The sequence below is a fragment of the Rhamphochromis sp. 'chilingali' genome, assembly GCF_963969265.1.
Source record: "Rhamphochromis sp. 'chilingali' genome assembly, chromosome: 11".
Classification (NCBI taxonomy): domain Eukaryota; kingdom Metazoa; phylum Chordata; class Actinopteri; order Cichliformes; family Cichlidae; genus Rhamphochromis; species Rhamphochromis sp. 'chilingali'.
Genome location: NC_137938.1, coordinates 13,947,875 through 13,966,409, shown reverse-complemented (window position 1 = coordinate 13,966,409; position 18,535 = coordinate 13,947,875). Strand labels below are relative to the sequence as shown.

Below are 18,535 nucleotides of genomic sequence, written 5' to 3'. Positions count from 1 at the left end.
TCAGCTTTTTTTAAAACCAACTCCCAGTTTGGATTCAGGAGACAGACACCCTCTCTGCTTTTAAGATTAGGCTTAAAACGTTTATTTTTGACAAAGTTTGTAGTTAGGGCTGGATCAGGTGACCCTAAACCCACCCTCAGTTATGCTTCAATAGCCCTTGGCTCCTGGGGGATTCCCATGATGCCCTGTGTTTACACACCGCTCTGCATGTAGTCATTATTTATTACTAATTTCTGGTGGCTTTGTCTCGTCTCCCCTCCCTCAACCCCAACCAGTCCCCAAACCACTAACACTCAATATATGAAAATATGAAAGGTGATTTTTGTTTTATTAAGTAAAATGTGGCCATTAAAATGTGTTCAGAATTTGCAAATTGATGATCTCATAAATGATAACGCGTTACTCTCCCCTACACCGCATCCATCAGCCTTTATAGGTAACATTAAGTATTAGTGTCGGTAATATTGGCTCTGTATGTACTTGGTATTTGCACAATCACACAGCACTACTCTTCACCTTAGAACGTCGAGCAGCTTGAAGTGACTTATTGTGATTTGACACATAAAAAAAAAAGTGTACTTTTAATGGAATGAAGCAAAACAAAGTCTTTATTTATTTATTTATTTATTTGACAGTACAGTCAGTTCTGTAGAATAGAACTCATCAGTTTTCCTCTCTTTACCCAAAAATAAACAACTCAAATGCCTCTTCGTTTTTTTCAAGTTAGCATGACTATCTGTGTTGCATACATTTACAATGCAATAATAGTTCCCTTTCATCAGGTTAACACAAACGGAACTTAAATCAACATACTGTACACAAATGTATGGCCCTACAGCGGATTACTGTTTGTCATAAATTACATTCAGATGAATTGACACACACACACACACACACACACACACACACACACACACACACACACACACACACACACACACACACACACACACACACACACAAAAGCAAAGCATACACGCACAAACACACATACGCCATCTCCTTGTTTCTTCAGTCTTATCATTTGTTTTTTTAAATACTGAAAATGGTCTGATTTTGACAAACACCTTGCTCTGCCATGAAGCATTGAGCAGCATCAGTGTACTGTCGGGTTTTTACCCACTGTTAGAAATGGAAATGTTTTTAAGATTTTAATATAAGTGCCAAAAAAACTGATTAATATAATGAATGAAAGGATTCCAAATGCTTTTATGAGATTTCAAAATAAATAAAATCCTCAAAATTCCTTCATTTAAACAGCTGTCATGACAGATGTGCTTACTTTTTACAATCCACATACTTCAATGATTGCTAAGTATCCGTTTCCCCCCCCTCCACCAAAAAAAACCTTTGCTTGTTTAGTCATTTAATCATCAAGAACCACAGCAGGTCAGCATCCATTCATCCCACTAAACACTCACTGGTCCAGGTGCAATGCCCAAACTCGAACTCTAATGGAAACAATGTGCACAACAAAATGTCAGAGTGGCAATGAACAAAAGAAAGTCTGTTTGACAAATCGGATGGGTGAAAATATGACAGTTGATGTGCTTAAAAATCCCCCGCTTCATAAGCGAGCATCAAAGTGTGAGTTCAAACGGCAGCAACTGGACCCGCTTCAGTGACACCAAACCATCAGCAGGAAACTGTTGCAGACGAAACAACAAGCTGTTAAAACCAGCGTGAATATTTCAAGTCGCTCCATTTTTTAAAAATCTTTTTTTTTTTTTTTACAGTTACATTCAGAAATCAAGTCTTGTTTAATATTGCTTTAATCCTTTTTTACTCCTGCGCATGCTTGACAGAATAAATAACAAAGGTGTCAGCATGTATGCAAATTATTCTGCTACAAGGGGCACATGCAATATGAGCAAAAAAAAAAAAAAGAAAAAAGAAATGAAGGAAACTAACTTCAAGCCTGCACGACAATGGTCCCTCCCAGTATTCACCAGCATATAACTTTGGTTTACGGTGAAAGCTCAGCGGTTAGCATGTTGCAGAGGTTTTTGCAATGTGGCAGCTTCCATCTGGATTTTGCAGGACTTAAAATGTTATCGACCACTTCATGCATCGAAATCTCAATCAAATCACCCAACATTCATTGTCGTCCTCCAGCTGACTAGACAAATACAAAAACAGAGGTGAGCCAAAATTGTGGGGGGGGGGGGGAGTACTCGTGTTCTCTGCAGGTCTGTAGTCACAGTGCTTTAGCAGATGTCTGTATCTAGACCTGGTCTGTATCCCCCTTCACATGTGCATCAAACGCCCCCCAATTTTTTTAAATGACAAAAACAGAGCCACAAACACCTTAAATTGGCATAGGTACATTTATGTACCCTCTCTACTGCATACCGTACAATAATAATAATAATATTAATAATAATATTAATAATAATAATAATAATAATAATAATAATAATAAAGGCAACATAAAATATGAAGTAATCAACTAAAACAAACGCAGATCCATATTCTACAGACATACAGTATGTTTGTTTTTAGGCACATAAGAAAATTCAGTCACAGCAAGAGGACATAAAGCCCCAATCTGGATTCTCTCTGAAAGTATAAATTACAAAGAGGGGAGGGGTTGCTGGCAGAAAATAATCTCGATCTCTAGAGCCATGGCCACTGCTACGTAGCATAGCTTTCAGCTAACTCCACTGCATTGCAACACACACATAATGCAGGAGTAGCATTCATAAAATGCAGTCTGGACTACATCTGTCACAATTAGAGACAAGCACGATCTGAAAGGTTTTAATAAAGACATTAATAGGACCACTGTTTGTATGTTAGTTTAGTCAGATTGCCTTTGTCTCTAACCGCGACTTAAATATCGAGCAGATTACATTTAATGAGTCGTCACTGCAGAAATCACAGTCATTCAAAACTTTTTTCTTCCAGTTCCTAAACTGAAGCTCTTCTAGTTTCGCTTTGGCTGACGGTCTTTGGCAACACTGGACTGGACACGACAAACACTCCTTGGCTGCACATCGAGTTAAAAGTTAGAAAGCAAAGCCAAAAACTGGAGGAGTATCTTGTTTGTAGTATCAGCAGGTTTACATAGGACATACACATTACATCTGGTGTATGGCCATGTGTAATCTTAAAAGTAAAGATTACATCTGGTGGTGTGAATGCACCGACTGTGTAGTCCAACAGTACAGTGTAGAACCCCAGTTTCTGCATAAATCAAGAAGAATTTGTTACATTTTTCTGCAAAAACAGGTAACGTGGGCGACACGTGCACCAGATTGGGCCTTTAATATTATACTATATGACACAGTATACTGTATGTCCAATATACTGGGCAGTTACAACAGACAAGAAGGCAACATCATTAGTCTGGCCTGACAGAATATGAGTATAACACAGTGTAACAGTTCTTAGCCAGTATTTCCATCCCAGCTCACTTATCATGACTGTTTAGAAAGATGAATAATTGTAGTTGGACTGTGTCACTCATCTGTTTTTTAACCTTTTTCGTCCGGGAGAGATGACTGCGGTGTAGTTGCTTATGCTGTTTTGTTTTGTAAATGAGTGTGTGTGGTTGTGCACGTGTGGTCGTGTCATAAGTACTGTACTGCTCTGTAAAATACGCGAGACTGTGTGTTGTAATATGATGTAATGCGCTTAATGCTTCCATTATGTCCCGGTTTCTTCATCGTTGTGTTGGTCGTGTGTGGTCGAATCCCCCACCTCGCCTTTTGGCCTGGTGTGTCTCTGTATTATCGTCTGCGATGTGACCATTTCCAGTGCATTTAGAGTCTGTGGTACGTGCACGCCTTTTGTGACCAGTGTCTTCTTTTTTGTTTGCACTTTGCCCGTTTCCTGTGTGTGCGCTGTGAGTTGTTGTGTATGTGAGGTTTGCATCGTATGCGGTATGAGTATCTCTGTGCTGGGGGGGCCTCCTGGGTCTTTCATCACCATGCTGGCCCCCACCATGGCGGGATAGCTTCGATTCCTCCTCAGTCCTGGAAGCCCCCCACCCAGTGCGCTGTTCCCCAGTCCAGCAGAACCAAAGGGGCCTAACAGAGTACTTCCAGATGAAGCTGAAGCAGAATGTGGGGAAAGGGTGCGAAAACTCTTCAGTTTGTCCACAAGCCGCAGATTGATCATCTCTGTTTGGTTGTCATCGTCCACCTGGCCCTCCTTCTCCCTTTCTGCCTCCCCCAGCACTTCCCTCAAAATTGTACGAGCCGGCTTAGAAGCGAGGAAGGTATCGTAGAACGGCGGGTCGTCATCGGAAGGGCTGAACTGAAACATGGGGCCTGTAGCGATCGAGGAAGCCGATTTGGAGTGAGGTGAGCTGGGTGGGCTGGATGGCTGAAGGAGGAGGAGGGTGTCTGGACGTTTTCCCAGGTGCTTGACTCCACCCTGCTCCGGTCTCTCTGTGCACCTCTGTGCTTGAACCCCTCCCAACACTGCCGAAGCATCCAGCCCTCGGTCCCAGCTGCGTGGGTTGTACACTGAGGCAGAAATTCCATTCTCCAGCAGGAGGCGCACCAGGCCTAGAGAGGTGCTGGTGGTTTTAGTGGAGTCCCTAAGGTTGGTGGAGGACTCGGCGAGGGAGAGGGAGAGGGAAAGGCGGCGAGGTGTGCAGCAGGGTGTGTAGGAAGGCGTGGGTGGGGCTGAGAAGGGTACAGGGGAGGCAGTAAGGGAAGGCGTGCCCGGGCAGGTACTGCTCTGACACGCAGCCATGGCTGGGCTGGAGAGGAATGGAAGGACAACAAAAGAAAAATGATGAGTAAGCATAACCAAAATTATACAGACACCACCAGCCTTTAATATGACTATTAAATCTTATCCTGTTCTGGAAGACTGAGCCGTGCACACAAGTTTAAGCTCAAGTCTGCACATTGATTTGTACTCTTAAAACTCAGAAACATCAAGTCTGATTGACACATTGTTCACACATTAAACAATTTAATCACACAGAAAGTTAGTTAATCAAGCCCCGTATACATGGTGAAGAAACATTAAGCACAGCAGTCCAATTTGTAGCCCTTAACCGCTCTGCAGGGAGTACACCGTCACGTGACATTTATCTAATAGGAAAAGTGCCAGAAAAACTGAGACTGTAAACTAACTGACTCCAAGATGAAAGCTGACCTTAAGCATTAAAAGTGAGTGATCTCCTTTCAGCCAATTCTCAGAACACTTTGTTCAATCAAAAAAAAAAAAAAATGGACCTCTTTGCTTAGTTTATTTCCACCGAGTATAACACAGTTAGATTTAATCAGATTGGATCAGTGATTGGATTCCTGGATGTCAGGTTTGTTAGTTACAAAGCGGCTTCCTAACAGGGAAACTTATGAGGCAAATAAGAAGCACACTGTCCAGTGACTAACTAGAGGACACAGCTTTTAAAAATGACATGTTTGTGTTTGCAGAGCTTTTTCACAGTTTAGTGCTTGTGAAATTTGCCTCACGCAGCTGCCCACAAGTCGCTGCCCACTAAGTTTGACCAGACAAAAGAGAGACGGTGCAAATTCCCCAAAGTTATTCTGCTTCACACACCAGCAAATCTTTAGAAATGCACTACCATGCATTTCCTCACCCATGCGCACACTAGTAGGTGCACTCAATGGGTCTGCTCTACTTCGGCCATAACAACCATGTGATACAACTCCAGTTCTTCTTCCTCGTCACATGACCTGTTAAGCCAATCAAGACATTGAGCGTTATGCGCCAGGTCTACGGCAACACAGAAGCCCTGTCTGGAATGAAAATCAGAGAAAACCTGGCTCGTTCAATTACCTACTACTTCAGGTCTGCCATTTAGTACAAAACAATATGTCTGACTGCCAGCTGTTGTTTATCATTACACAAATCAGGCTAAAGACAAAGGTTTATCAATGAAGTATTTAAGTGTTGATGTGTTTATTTATTCTTTACCTGGGGGATGCAGTGGTCAGCTGATCAGAGGGGTGGAGAATCCTGCAGGTGGTGAAGGTATATGTGGAGCTAGTGTGGGACATACACTTCCCTGGGAAAAGAACTGGAGGAGAAAGGAAGGGAAGGAAAAAAAAGAAGAGAGGGGAAGATTTTTAGTGTTGACACAAAATAGACCAAACACAACGAGGCAAAAAAAATGTTAACAACAACGTGGAGAAAATAGACCGTGGGCATAGTACAGGACCCGAGCGAAAGCCCCAGCTAACATTAGCCCCCCCAGTATACTTGTTTCTGTTAGAGAAACTCGAAGTCTATCCCAGCTAATAGCCTTGGTTGTGAAAATGTAGTTGCTAAGGGTGAGCCTCGACAACAAGAAGCAGCAGCTGAATCAGTCACACACTCATCTGATGTGACTGAATATTCAGTTTGTATACCTAAAGCATAAAGATGCGTTTATTCCACTTTGATCTTTTATAAATTATGAAACACTTAGATGAGGTAGAAGAGTTAAGTTATGAGGCAGATTTTTCATTGCAGTGGTATTAAAGTTACAACCAAGGCCACACGGGGCTGATTCACTGCAACACTTTAACTTTTTAGTGTTAATAAAGAGATCCATGCCTCTCAAGTTGTGCTCTGCTTTTACATTCATATTAATTACAGTTATAGCACTACAATGTTTACACCCTTTCTAGGGTTAAGTTCACTTGAATTTCTTGCGTTAATTTGTTTTATTATTCTCGGTGTTTCCCTGTACTGGGAACACTTACAAAGGTTTATTCTAGTCTGCGCCTCTTCTCCATTTTAAATGGTACCATGTTGACTTAATAAAAATAAAGCTTTGGGTTTTAAATTCTCTCTCTCATTTTTGGCTCGTAGCCGTAAAGTTAAAGCCACCCACTCCCACAAGATTTGTACTCTGGGACAAGAGAATATCAATGGCACGGCAGTCCTCCACACCAAAGCTGCTCAGTAGGCTCCAATATTAGCTAGCCGCAAGCGCTACAAGTTCATGTGACTCGAACAGCTGCCCCAACAGCACTTGACCTGCCAAATTTCTTTCTGTATCTGCGTGCTTGTGTGCTACAAAACAGTATAGCTTAGCATGAAATATTAAACCCTCCTGCTCCTAAATAGTGTCTAAAATGTTTTATAGAATATACCTAAAGATACTAAAGACTTTGCAAAAGATGAAAAACTTTGAGTGTAAGCGTAATTGGCTGAAATAAAGGAAAAAAAGTGGCAGCAAAAGAAAGTGTGAACTGAGAAGAAAGGCTGCAGATGGAAAATGACGGAAATGAAAGAACAAAAATAAAAACATGTACTCTGTCTCGTTGCCGTTCGCTGGCTGCATACACGGGTACAGCTCCTGGGGTGGGTGCGTGTGCAGGTGTGTACACATGAGCGTGATCATGCAGGATGGGATGTCACGTGTCCAATGAATCCTTTCTCCTGCCCCTAAACCCGCCACCCCTCCTGTTCACCCTCGTCCCCTTTATCCCCATGCTCCAGGTCAAACATGAAGGTGTTATGGTTTGATGCAGTGCTGTAACCCCAGCTAAGAGGCTCCCTCACCAGGCATGCGGTCCACAGTGTTTGGCTGTAAGGTTTGGCGCTCTTTGGGGTCCACATGCCCGTTGATCTCGGGAGAAAAAGGCAGCGGAGAGGAAGGGGACGTGTTGGAGAGAGGAAAGGGCATGCTTGCAACATGTCCATCATTTCCCTGAACTGCTTCTGCCGCCGCGCAGATCGTTCCATTCAGTGCGTCTGACTGGCTGATTTCTTCAATGTTGCCATTTTTGTTGCGGCAGACTGCGGGAGTAGAGGTAGAGCGAGGCAGATCCGTGGGAGCAGGGCTCTCCCCTAGCACGGCTCTAAATGAGTCACATGATAGTTCATCCTCCTCTGGTTGGTCCAGCTGCCAGCTGTCCTCCTGTTCCTGTTCGTGCGCCAAAGTGCGGAAGCCCTTCGTGACCACACCGGGCCGATGATCCAGCAGAGCACCCATGTGAGGCTGAGCCAGCTGCTGCCATGCGTGGAGCGTAGCAGAGCCTAGGAAAAAACACATCTTCAAGTTACACGAAAATCAACAGCAGCTTCAGCTATTTTTAACAAGTTCGTGACCTCCTTTAAACACGCATACAGAAAAAGTACCACAAAATCTGTGATTATCGATTACAGATATGTTCTTATCAAGTTTTCAATGATCACAGGTTAAACAAACTACATCTGTTTAAACTCTAAAAGCACCTGATTATTGCAGGTGAACACGAAGACGTCACTTATGTTCAGTAGGTGTTGTTTATGTGTTGAAATGTGCTTGAAAACTAGAAAATTATTGTCAGTACGTTATATATACACATATATAAACTAGGCTAAGCTCCAAAGTAGAGACGAGAACGCATACATATGCAACAAATGCACATTCTTAGATTATAACACTGTCACAGCGTTTCTTTATGCAGCACACAGAGACTCTCGCACACAGCACTGAGGGTGGATGTCACGACAAAGGAGGAATGTCTATAGGCCAAAGTGTCTTCGCACACCGGACTGCTTGAATTTCAAGTCTAGAAAAATGGTTTTCTACTAGAGATGCATTTTGAGAGATGCCAGTGCAAAAGAACAAACGCAGAAGAAATGAGAGAAAAGGAAAGTGGAAAATGATGAAGACTTTATTCAAGAAATCATCAAAGAAAGCAAACAAGGAGAATAGAACAAGAGTAAAGTGCAAAGACCAAAGTGAACTGAAAGGCCAACAAATGACGAGTGGAAGAGGTGGACAGTACATACAGCATCATGACACTGATGAAAGGCTCAGAAATTTATGAAGACAGATGAACATTTAAGAAATAATCACCTGAGATTGTTTCTACATTACTTCTTATTTCTGCACCGCTGTTAGACTTGAAATGAAACATTTCCATCTCTTTTTGTTTTTTACATTTTCATAAGTTCACGTGCTTGGAGAACACATTTTTGTCCTATGACGCAAATGGTTGCAACTTCAAGTTTGGACACTAGGTGGTGCCATCGTACAAGATGTAAGGAAGCTTTCAGTTCCACTGGACAATACTGAGAGTGGATGGATGATTGAAGAGGTCACAACAAGTACATGTTAACAAAAACAGGTTTCTGAGATTATAAATATAGTGATAACTGCTCTGTATCTACAATCCAACACTAAGAATTCAATAAATAATAAATAAAGCTCCTCTATTAGAACAAGGCATCAGAAACATGTTCAGCATGTGTTCAAAAATACAGAAAGTGCATTTCAAATACCATACAGGAAATCACTCACTGCAAATGTGTCAGTGAGCATGTGTTGTTATGTGCTAGGTAGGCTTTTTAACACATTATGGCTGTGCACAACTTTATAGTTTGAGACACGCTCCAATATCCAAGTACAACACTTGAATAAAATATTAGGAAAAGAAACCATTAAATCGACTTTGTATAAGTTACTGTGTGCACAACGTTCATTGAACTATTCTCATTCTTAAACTGCAGCCTTCGAACCAGTGCACTGCTCCACACACAGCAGGCTAACCTATATTTCAAAGCTGCAGCGCAACTGCGTATGTCTAAAATAAAAGGAGTGCTGCAGATTTAAACTACCATCCTGTTGCACCAACCTCTCCAGCAGACCTGTGGCTACAGCCAGCGGAGGCTGTGAGCTTGAGAAACTGCTCAGCTCCATCAAACTGGAGCTCCTTCGCAGCTTGTTAGGATCTGGTGAGGCGCTCAGAAAGATCTTGGACTGATTGCATTTGTGAAAAATCAGGTATTGATTCTCACTCTGAGTTGCTTGACTTTGGGTTTCACAGCCCTGGCTGCATGCTCTGGGAGGAGTGAGGCTGGAATTTTGCACCTGGTTCTGATTTTCATTGTGTTTTTCCTTCAAAATCTCATTTTCATTGCGAAAGGCTTTTTCACTGCTGAAATTCTGATTTAGTTTTTCATCATGTGGAAGATTCGAGGACTTGTGACTCTGAGAGGAATAATCACCTTCTAGCGGCTTTACAATCTGCAGCTTCTCCGGCAGGTAGGACCTGGGTGTGAATGAGTACCCTGACCAGATGCTTCCAACTGAGGTATGTGAGGAAAGCGAGAACAAGCTTTCCGTTGGGGTTCCTGGTCCTCCTTTTTCCTCCTCTTTGGCCAGGTAAGCCAGCTTTCGCTCCCTCTCCTCCTCGAAGAATCGTTTTTCTGAGAGGTAGTTGTCCCGGCGGAGCGACAGGCGACGCAATGCTGCCTCCAAGTCCCTGCTGCCCGGAGTCCCAGGGGTACCAGGGGGGCGCTTGTTGGAGTCCTCTGACCTGAAGAGGGAGACAGACAGCGGTACAGTTTTTTGCAAAGTTAATCTCTATTTTGAGATAATAAAATGATCGTTTAATTTAATTCACTATCAAAAGGGGAAAAATAAGAAGAAACCTTAAATAATTGTGTTATTTCACTCTTAAGTGTATAAAAAATCCTCACAAGTCATTTGGAAAAATAATCCAAACGTTTGAATCAGAGAAGAAACTAAGTTTTTCAACTTACTGTCATATATGACAAATAAACACGGGAAATTATTTGTGAAACTGGAACTACAAGGTGTTTGCCAAACTTTGAAATGAGAACCTTAATCAAATTTCAAAACAGCTGCAAATGAGCACTCTGTTAATTACCTAACTGGGATGCTTCTAAATTAAATACATTTCATCAGGTCATTATGCTTCATCATTCAAATCTACGGTCCGTAGCGGGAGCGATGTCCATACCCGTCATCAGGCGTCTCCAGGATACTCCTAGTCCTGTTGTCTAGGATGATCCCACTTCCTGTTTCACTACCATAAATGGAGTTGGAGCGTGGCGTGCCCACCCTGCTGGAACGCCCTGAGGTGAAGCATGAAGTCTGATTGGAGCCTGGGATGTTGAGAGGAGAGGGGGCTAGAGAAGAACGCTGCTGACGCATCAGATTGAGGTTTTTCACCGTTTGGAAAACTCGCTTCGGATGCAGTCTGCAGACACACAAACATGGAGTTGATGGATGACTTTTAGATTATTACAAATGATTAACATCTGAATCAGATCATACTGTGGAGGAAAAAAAAAAAAAAGGATATGTACCTCTGCTCTTCTACGTCTGGATCATCCATTTGGAGTTCCTTCCTCATGGTGCCCTCTATTTCTGCTGCCAGTGAGTCCTGGAGAAGAAACAAATTGCTACTTGGGAACTGAAGATGTTGTGATGCAGACAGACAGTCTCTCTTCTAACTACGTACATTTCTTTTGCATTGTAAAAACCCTTAAAAATTTAACTCCATCACTCACCATCGGGAACAGGCCCAGGGAATGGAAACGCCTCGCCGTGCTGAGCGGGAGAGTTTTATTTCTCAGGTTCTTCAGTTCCTCCTGAGCTTCATGCAGCATCTCCATACACTCTGCATACTTGTCTTGCAACTCCTGCAACTAAAAGTGAAGAAAGGAGGAAGAGCTTTACAGAGAAGAAAATGAAACGCACTGAAGCAGAGTGTTTCACCTCCAGCCTGGAGGTCATTTGTCTCCTGTTTATCTCTCAGTTACATTTAAACAGTGACAGGACTGATTTTCATACAATTTGCTTCTCGGAGAGACTGAGCTTTGCATGCTGTTTTATTATGATATAAAATATGTTTTTAAAAAGGACAATATACTGTGGGTGCTAAATTTGGTGATATAATAATATGTGAAGACAGGAGAAGCCATCAGCAGCATCTCTACTGGACCAATAACATGTGTTGATGGAAGCATGTGGAAGATGATTACTTTATAATTAGCATCCTAATAATAAAGTAATCATTTTTAAAATCATAAAATCTAACAAAAAATACAAATCTGATGGCAGGAATATATATAACTGTCACACTACAAATTTGCCTCATCTGGCAGAAGCTGGCAATGCAGAAAACACAGTGCTGTTGCCATGGTGACCAGGCCCTGGACTGCCCTACCTCAGCAGTGAGTTGTCGCTGGGCGTCTTTGGCTGCACCCAAGTGCTGAGTCAGCTCCTCATTTTCCAAAGCATACTGACAACACGGCAGACAAAACAGGACAACAGGTGTGAAACCGACTGCATTCAAAGTATTTTTAGCGTTTAATGTAATCTGAGACAGAGATCGGGACTTTCGTACAAGCTTGGCCTTCTTCTGGAGGTCGACTATCTGGGAGAGGAGGTGTGTGATCTCCTCCTGCTGTCTGGAGGCGTCCTCAGTCTTCCTAGCCAGCTCTTCAGCCAGAGAGGAAATCTGCAGGTTGGCATCGCCTGGGAATGAGAACAGGTGTTCAGCAAAATACAGCTTATGGCCACACTGCTTCTAAAGAGTGACTGTGATTGTGTGTGTGTGTGTGGGGGGGAACAAATAAACAACAAAAGCCACTCACGTATTTCTTTGACACAGTCATTGACAAGTTGCTGCTCTTTTTCCTCATAGGAGATCGTTTCTGTCTCCAAATGACTCGCCTGGAGGGAAAATGAAAATAACTTCACATCACAGCAAAGATAAGATCAAGCTTATAATTCATATAAGACTTTCTTATATGAATGTTTTTTATAGGGAATCTATAAGATGGTAGTGAGACCTGCTATGATGTATGGTTTGGAGACACTGACAAAAAGACTGGGGGCCAGTTAGAAGATTTTCAATGGAAGTGACCAGAATGGACCAAGTCAGAAATGAGTATGTGGCAGGGGTGTGGTTTTTGGCTCAGCGGGCTCGAGGGGCAGTGTCAGGGAGGCTGAGGTCCAGGTGAAGGGAATTAGGCTGATGAACTCTCTTTTCCCTTTTAGTGATGTCGGGGACCGGCAGTGTGAGCGTGGAGCCAGCTGGAAAACTGGCCATGGCTGAACTAGCAGTGCCGATCTAAACACATTGGGTGTGTGACATATAAATAAAAGTGACTAAACAGTTACCGAACGCCGTGTGGGTCTGAGTCATTCACTGAGTACTTCAGACTGACAGCTCAGCTCAAGTTGAATATTTTGGAGACAAAGTTAAAGAGGCAAGGCTGGACATGAGCAGAGGAGGGACAGTGGATATACTGGACAAAGGATGCTGAAGACGGAGCCGTCAGGCAGGAGGAAAAGAGGAAGATGACAGTGGAAATTCATGGATATAGTGAAGGAGGACATACTGAGTAGTCAAAAGAAGAAGAAAAGTAGTTTTCTAGTGCATGCGCGTTAGACTATCATGCAAAAAAAACCAAACCTCAGATCGCAATGATTTATTCTCTTCCTCCAAATCCTTGAGTTTCTTCTGCAACGACTCCAGGGGGAAAAAGTTTGGTGATGACACACTTGGTTCACTGGGACGGACGCTGTGAACACACAGGAAAGAGTTGTGCTTGTTAGTTTAAGTCATTCAACAGACTTTATATATTTTCATTAAAAAACCTGTTAAAACCCAAAGAACCTTAAGTTAAAATGTGATATTATTAGAATTAATTTTTTGTTTTTGTTTTTTTGGAACAATGAGGAAATATACTGAGCAGCAAGGAAAGGAGGTAATAAAAGGAGACTTACGGTGTAGAGGTAATCGACTCGCCGTCGCTTTCTTCGGCTGCATTGGTGTAGAACTGTAACAGCTCATCTTTCATGGACAGGTCATGGCGCAGCTGAGACACCTATAAGGAGACGACTGACGTCAGAAGAAGATGGGGGGGGGGGGGGCATGCAGGACGTTCAGCTCATCACAGACATACATTATTACACAGTTCCCACCACCAAATACTGAAGCACTGATGAGCACACATTCGTTGTTTACCTCCTCTCGTATGTGCTCCACTTGCTCCTCCAGCAGTTCATTCCTCTCACTGAGGGCTTTGTTTTTCTTCAGCAGTGACTGTCCGATGCGAGCCGCTAACTCCAAGTCACGCTCTTTCTGCAGAGACAAAGCTGCGTTTAGCAAAATGAATTTCAATAGTTTAAACATTTGCAAAGACCCGTGTTAGTAATTTCCCCCTGTTTCAGGTCTACGTAAACTAAACCCCTCAACCATTAGCCTAGTTTAATATATAGATGCTTGTTTCAGCTGCTCCTTTATTAGAAAAATGGGTTTCAAGGATCTGTATATTTGATTTAACACAGTTTTTACACCAGACAACCCTTCTTAGCGTGTATCAGAATTACTAAAACCAGCTTTAAATGTTGGGTAAATTCAAATACATCAGTGAAGAAAAGGACAAAACAAAAGAGTGGCAAAAGCAACACAATATCCACAAATCACTAAATATGAACCTCAAAAGGAAACCTTTGTACATCAGCCGCACTGGAAAACTCCCGTCAGTCAACATGAGGCAATAATTAAAAGCTTATTGTTAACTAGCCACTCCTGTTTCTATCACTACATCAACAGGACTATTTATTGTACTATTAAAAGCTACTAGCAAAGCAAATACTGCAATAGTTTCATGTGCTACAAGAAATAAAAATAACTGACATGATCAGAAATATACAGATCTGACATTAATTGCGTTCGCAGTAATGGAAGTCATGTGTTTGGTGATGGTGCTGTTTGTCTAAGCCATGCTTTCACAATGCTGTCCGGTTGCTCAGGTTCATACTTTAACAGTGACGTCACCCTGTTTTCCTCCCTGCTTTACATTCTGTTGGTCAGCGCAGTCAGCTGAGGAGGATGAAGTTACATTTGAATATCAGCCGATGGAAACAGCTTTTATGACGTTGCTTTCTTTGTCGCAACCCTGATAAATCCGCCCGCGTTTTGACTATGACATAACACCATGTGACCGAATGGCCTTGCAGACCCTCTGACAGTGTCCTGGGTTCCTGGTTATTCTACTTTATTGAATTTTACCTCTTCCAGCAGTCGAGTGACAGCGTCAATGTCGCTGTAGGTCTTCGTCATCTGGCCCACTCTGTCAGCACACAACACTGCAGACACAGAAACAGTGAAAGCAACTGAGTGCTGAACATTTCCAGAAGCTTTAACAGTTCTTTTTTTTTGACTATAATATAAATCATGTTATTAAATCATAGTCTAGGCTGATTTCATGTATGCTTTCATATCATTCAAGCCAGAAAAAAGCACTATGGGCAGCTTTTTGGGCAATTTATTGCCTCTTTAAAGATTTTCCATTTTTGTCATACATGCAGATACCGCCAAAGAAAATTAAATATAACATTTAATATAATAGGAAGAGGATGGATGCTTTAAGGAGTTAGTTTCTATTTTTATGCCTGACAAACATGACCTGTATAAAAGTAAATACTTATAAACATGTCCAGTTTTGGGATTTACTTACCTGGATGATTGAGCATGCATTAAGACATTTGTACAATAATGTGTTGGAAGAAAAGGCCTCATATACGGCTCATAGTTATAACGGGTGTGGGCTGTGGGTGTGGAGTGCATTAGCTTTATTTATCTACATGCATATGCCCGGTTTTACAGCCCTGTGCAGCACACAGCGCAGACTGGACTTGACAGCACTAAAGTCATGAAAGCATAAATACGCCAACAATGACCCTCTGCATAGCTCAGGGTTTTTGTTCCTAGCAAATGACTCAGAAAAGATAAGTTATTGAATAGTGACACAGAGGTCAAAGTGAAGGGCCACGCCTCAGCCATGCTGCTTATTATTAACTCCCTCAGTCCTCAAACAGAGGAGTTTACATCTGTATGACTTCATAGTTTAATTTGGAAACGATTCATAGACAGATAACCTGCATAAAACAACAAAACCAGCTTGTCTGTTCCTTGATACCAACTTGTTTCATTCAAATTGATTTAAAAAAAAAAATTATAGCAACCTTTTTAGAAAGTATCTTCACTTGTGAGTGCAGATTTTTTTATTTTTTTTTTTTTAAGTTTCTACTGCATGAAAAGTGAGACTTTCATAAATGAACATTGCTATAAATTCCTGTGGAAATGCACATTAACAGCAGAAACTCGGGGGCAGGGAAGAATGCTTTCACACCAAGTTTCAGCCTGAAAGGACTGCAGTTCACCCCCATACCCCTGCTCAGGCCCAGGGGAGCCTTTAAAATGTAAATGTTGTAAGCTATACAAATGCAAATCATAGTAGTATGGAGCCATCAAGCTCCACTAGTTACACACATTTCTAAAAAGGTACCAACTCCATTTTAAGATCATCTCTTTTTGATCAGGCTTATTTTAGTTGTAATCCCATAAATTGTCACTGATAGATTTGCAATATGTCGGTAAGCTCACCAAGATAAATTATGTTATTTGTAACCAATAATAAATTGTTAATAAGTAATTTCATCAACATGCTAAACTGTGTGACGTTCTGGCAGAATGCAAAAGAGAGCCGGCCAATGTAAACAACAGATTTTCATGTCCTTGTGTGGTGCAGTCCTCATATGACTGCTGGAAACAAGGAAAAGGATGCTTGATGGAAATAGAAGTTAATAATGGATTAAATCCTTAACTAAGTAAGCTAACAAAGGTAGGAAACGTTGAAGCACTACCAAGGCATTTTATTTGATTAAATAAGGGCACCTTGGCTTGTTTGCCCTTTAACTTTTGCCAAAAGTTTCACGGGCAATTTCAAATCAGGTCTTCACCTAAACCCTGCATCTTATTTCTATTTATTTTTTATTTATTTATTTTTACTGTTTTTGTCGTTTGTGCCTTTTGTGTCATTTTTTACAGAGACAATGATAAGCGGATAGGTTCAGTACATATAATGTTAGGACTATTACCAAACCCACATTTGTCTGCTAGCACTACAAGTTTATTATAAGTTAATTAAACACGGGATCTCTAAAGTCAGGAAGTGTTGTTCTCTCACGATCCGGATTGCTTGGGTCACGTTTCAGCATAAAAGAAGTTGTTGAGTTACAGATATGGACTGAAACCTCAACTGGCCTTTTTGTGTGAAAACGAGCCGGTTGAGAAGGTTCAGGAATGTTATGCTTCCTTCTGGATGCCTCATTTTGGAGGTTTTCCAGGCATGCACATGTGGAATCATGCACCTGCTGCATCTCATCTCTATTGAGAGGAGTCTTGGGATCTCTCTGGAGGAACTGGAAAGTGTAGGGAGAAGAACGTCGAATATCCTGCTTTGCCTGCTGTGAGCTGACTTGCATAAGTGGAGGATGGATGGATGGCACTAGTGCACTGACATGCCAATATTCAAGCTACCTTGATAGTAATACTAAAAATAAATGGAAAAAAAGAAAACACAGTCCCACTTCAAAGAGGTTGATCACAAAAGGCTAACTATCTGTCAGACACAAGTGTGTCTCACACACACACACACACACACAAAGAGAAACATCCACGCTCAGTCTTTTCTCATGTTTGCGTTGCTGAACCACAAACTTACTGGAATAATTTGGTATGAGGAAACCTGTGTACGTGCACTCACGCACAGACACAGAGACACAACACCCACAAGACATTTATTTACTTGATATCTGGCCTAATAGAGGACTCTGCTGCGGATAGTGAGCGTGCAGCCTGTTTACCTCCCATCTATCAAACTCTCCATGCTGACTTGGTTCCATGGTAACACTCCACCCAGGTCAAACGGCTAAGCTGAAAAAAGTGAGGATGGTTTGACTAACAAAAGCTGATCTGACTACAGAAAGTCTGTCTATTACTGACTGACTTTAATAAGCCAGTCGGGTGAGAAACAGGCATTAAAGACAAACAGCACAGGTTAGAGAAGGTGACTGTAACCTGGATTATCAAAGAGGAAGCGTAACCTAATTCTGAGAGGTGAGCAGGATGTTTTCTTGATATATTATCCAAAGTCTGGGTAACTTAAGACACGCACACACCATCTCTTTCTATTTATTTTGCTCCAAGACGATGACAAAGGAAAGGGGACATCAGACAAGTGGTCCTATTCAGCAGCTGTGAAAACTATGTGGGTTTTGGAGATATGTAGGACTAAAGACAATCACCTTAAACACAGATATCTGATTTGGTGACTCTGTATTTAGAGCCATAATGTAATCAAACCTCCACGTGAGCACACCCTCGTGGCCTTCGGTTTTGTGTGTGCAGCAGAAGTAGTGGGTGCGCTTGAAGTCTGGAGTTACAGACATTATAATAACCTTAATTGTAGCACACAGGTTCATAGAAAAGAAAAGAAAACAGAAAGGAAGCCCTGTTATTGACATTAATACCCCAAGCACAGCCTGTGTAGACCATTAAATACCACGTCTTTAGCTGGAGCAGCACGTATTTATCTTAACAGCCACTGCAAAACATATCCATGTAACAGCAGCCGACGTAAACGCGCTGACCAAACACTTCACACATTATCGAACATTAATGCGAAGAGACTTTTTTTTTCTTGCTTAACAAATTGGCATTAGAGTGTATGTGCAAATCCCTCATGATGCACATCCTTCTCCCTCATCTCGTTTTAAGGATCCCTGAAACAAACCCTAGAAGGATTAAACACAGAACGAGCGCGTTTGCAGTTCAAACTGCAGCCTGCTGGCTCTTCATATCAAAAACAACAGTCACAGCTGAGATGAAAAGCCAAGCCCATATTTGAACTTGTCAGCCCAGCAGTCAGGTGAACCGTGCTGTGTTGAAGCCAAACACACAAATAATCAACATCAGGGAGAGTACCCGCTGGATGAAACCACAGCCACAGGAGATATGAT

The 18,535-nt window shown here is 41.9% G+C and overlaps 1 protein-coding gene across 7 annotated transcripts in view; it reads right to left on the bottom strand.

Annotated features, from left to right (window-relative positions):
- Positions 1-897: 897 nt before the first annotated feature.
- trak1a (trafficking protein, kinesin binding 1a) overlaps positions 898-18,535 on the bottom strand; it is a 36,600-nt gene continuing 18,962 nt past the window's right edge. For 4 of the 7 annotated variants that reach the window (XM_080895771.1, XM_080895769.1, XM_080895770.1 and 1 more), the window contains 14 exons: positions 14,742-14,818; positions 13,692-13,808; positions 13,451-13,551; positions 13,137-13,245; positions 12,313-12,391; positions 12,063-12,193; positions 11,883-11,957; positions 11,224-11,361; positions 11,020-11,096; positions 10,671-10,910; positions 9,913-10,223; positions 7,477-7,953; positions 5,902-6,004; positions 898-4,711 (listed from right to left, as the gene is read on the bottom strand). In XM_080895771.1, the coding sequence (XP_080751897.1) occupies positions 3,649-4,711; positions 5,902-6,004; positions 7,477-7,953; positions 9,913-10,223; positions 10,671-10,910; positions 11,020-11,096; positions 11,224-11,361; positions 11,883-11,957; positions 12,063-12,193; positions 12,313-12,391; positions 13,137-13,245; positions 13,451-13,551; positions 13,692-13,808; positions 14,742-14,792 (3,072 nt within the window). In that variant the 5' untranslated portion in view covers positions 14,793-14,818 and the 3' untranslated portion in view covers positions 898-3,648. Of the gene's footprint in view, positions 4,712-5,523; positions 5,661-5,901; positions 6,005-7,476; positions 7,954-9,912; positions 10,224-10,670; positions 10,911-11,019; positions 11,097-11,223; positions 11,362-11,882; positions 11,958-12,062; positions 12,194-12,312; positions 12,392-13,136; positions 13,246-13,450; positions 13,552-13,691; positions 13,809-14,741; positions 14,819-18,535 lie in introns of all 7 variants that reach the window. The other 3 variants (XR_013973301.1, XM_080895772.1, XR_013973302.1) reach the window with 3 other exon arrangements.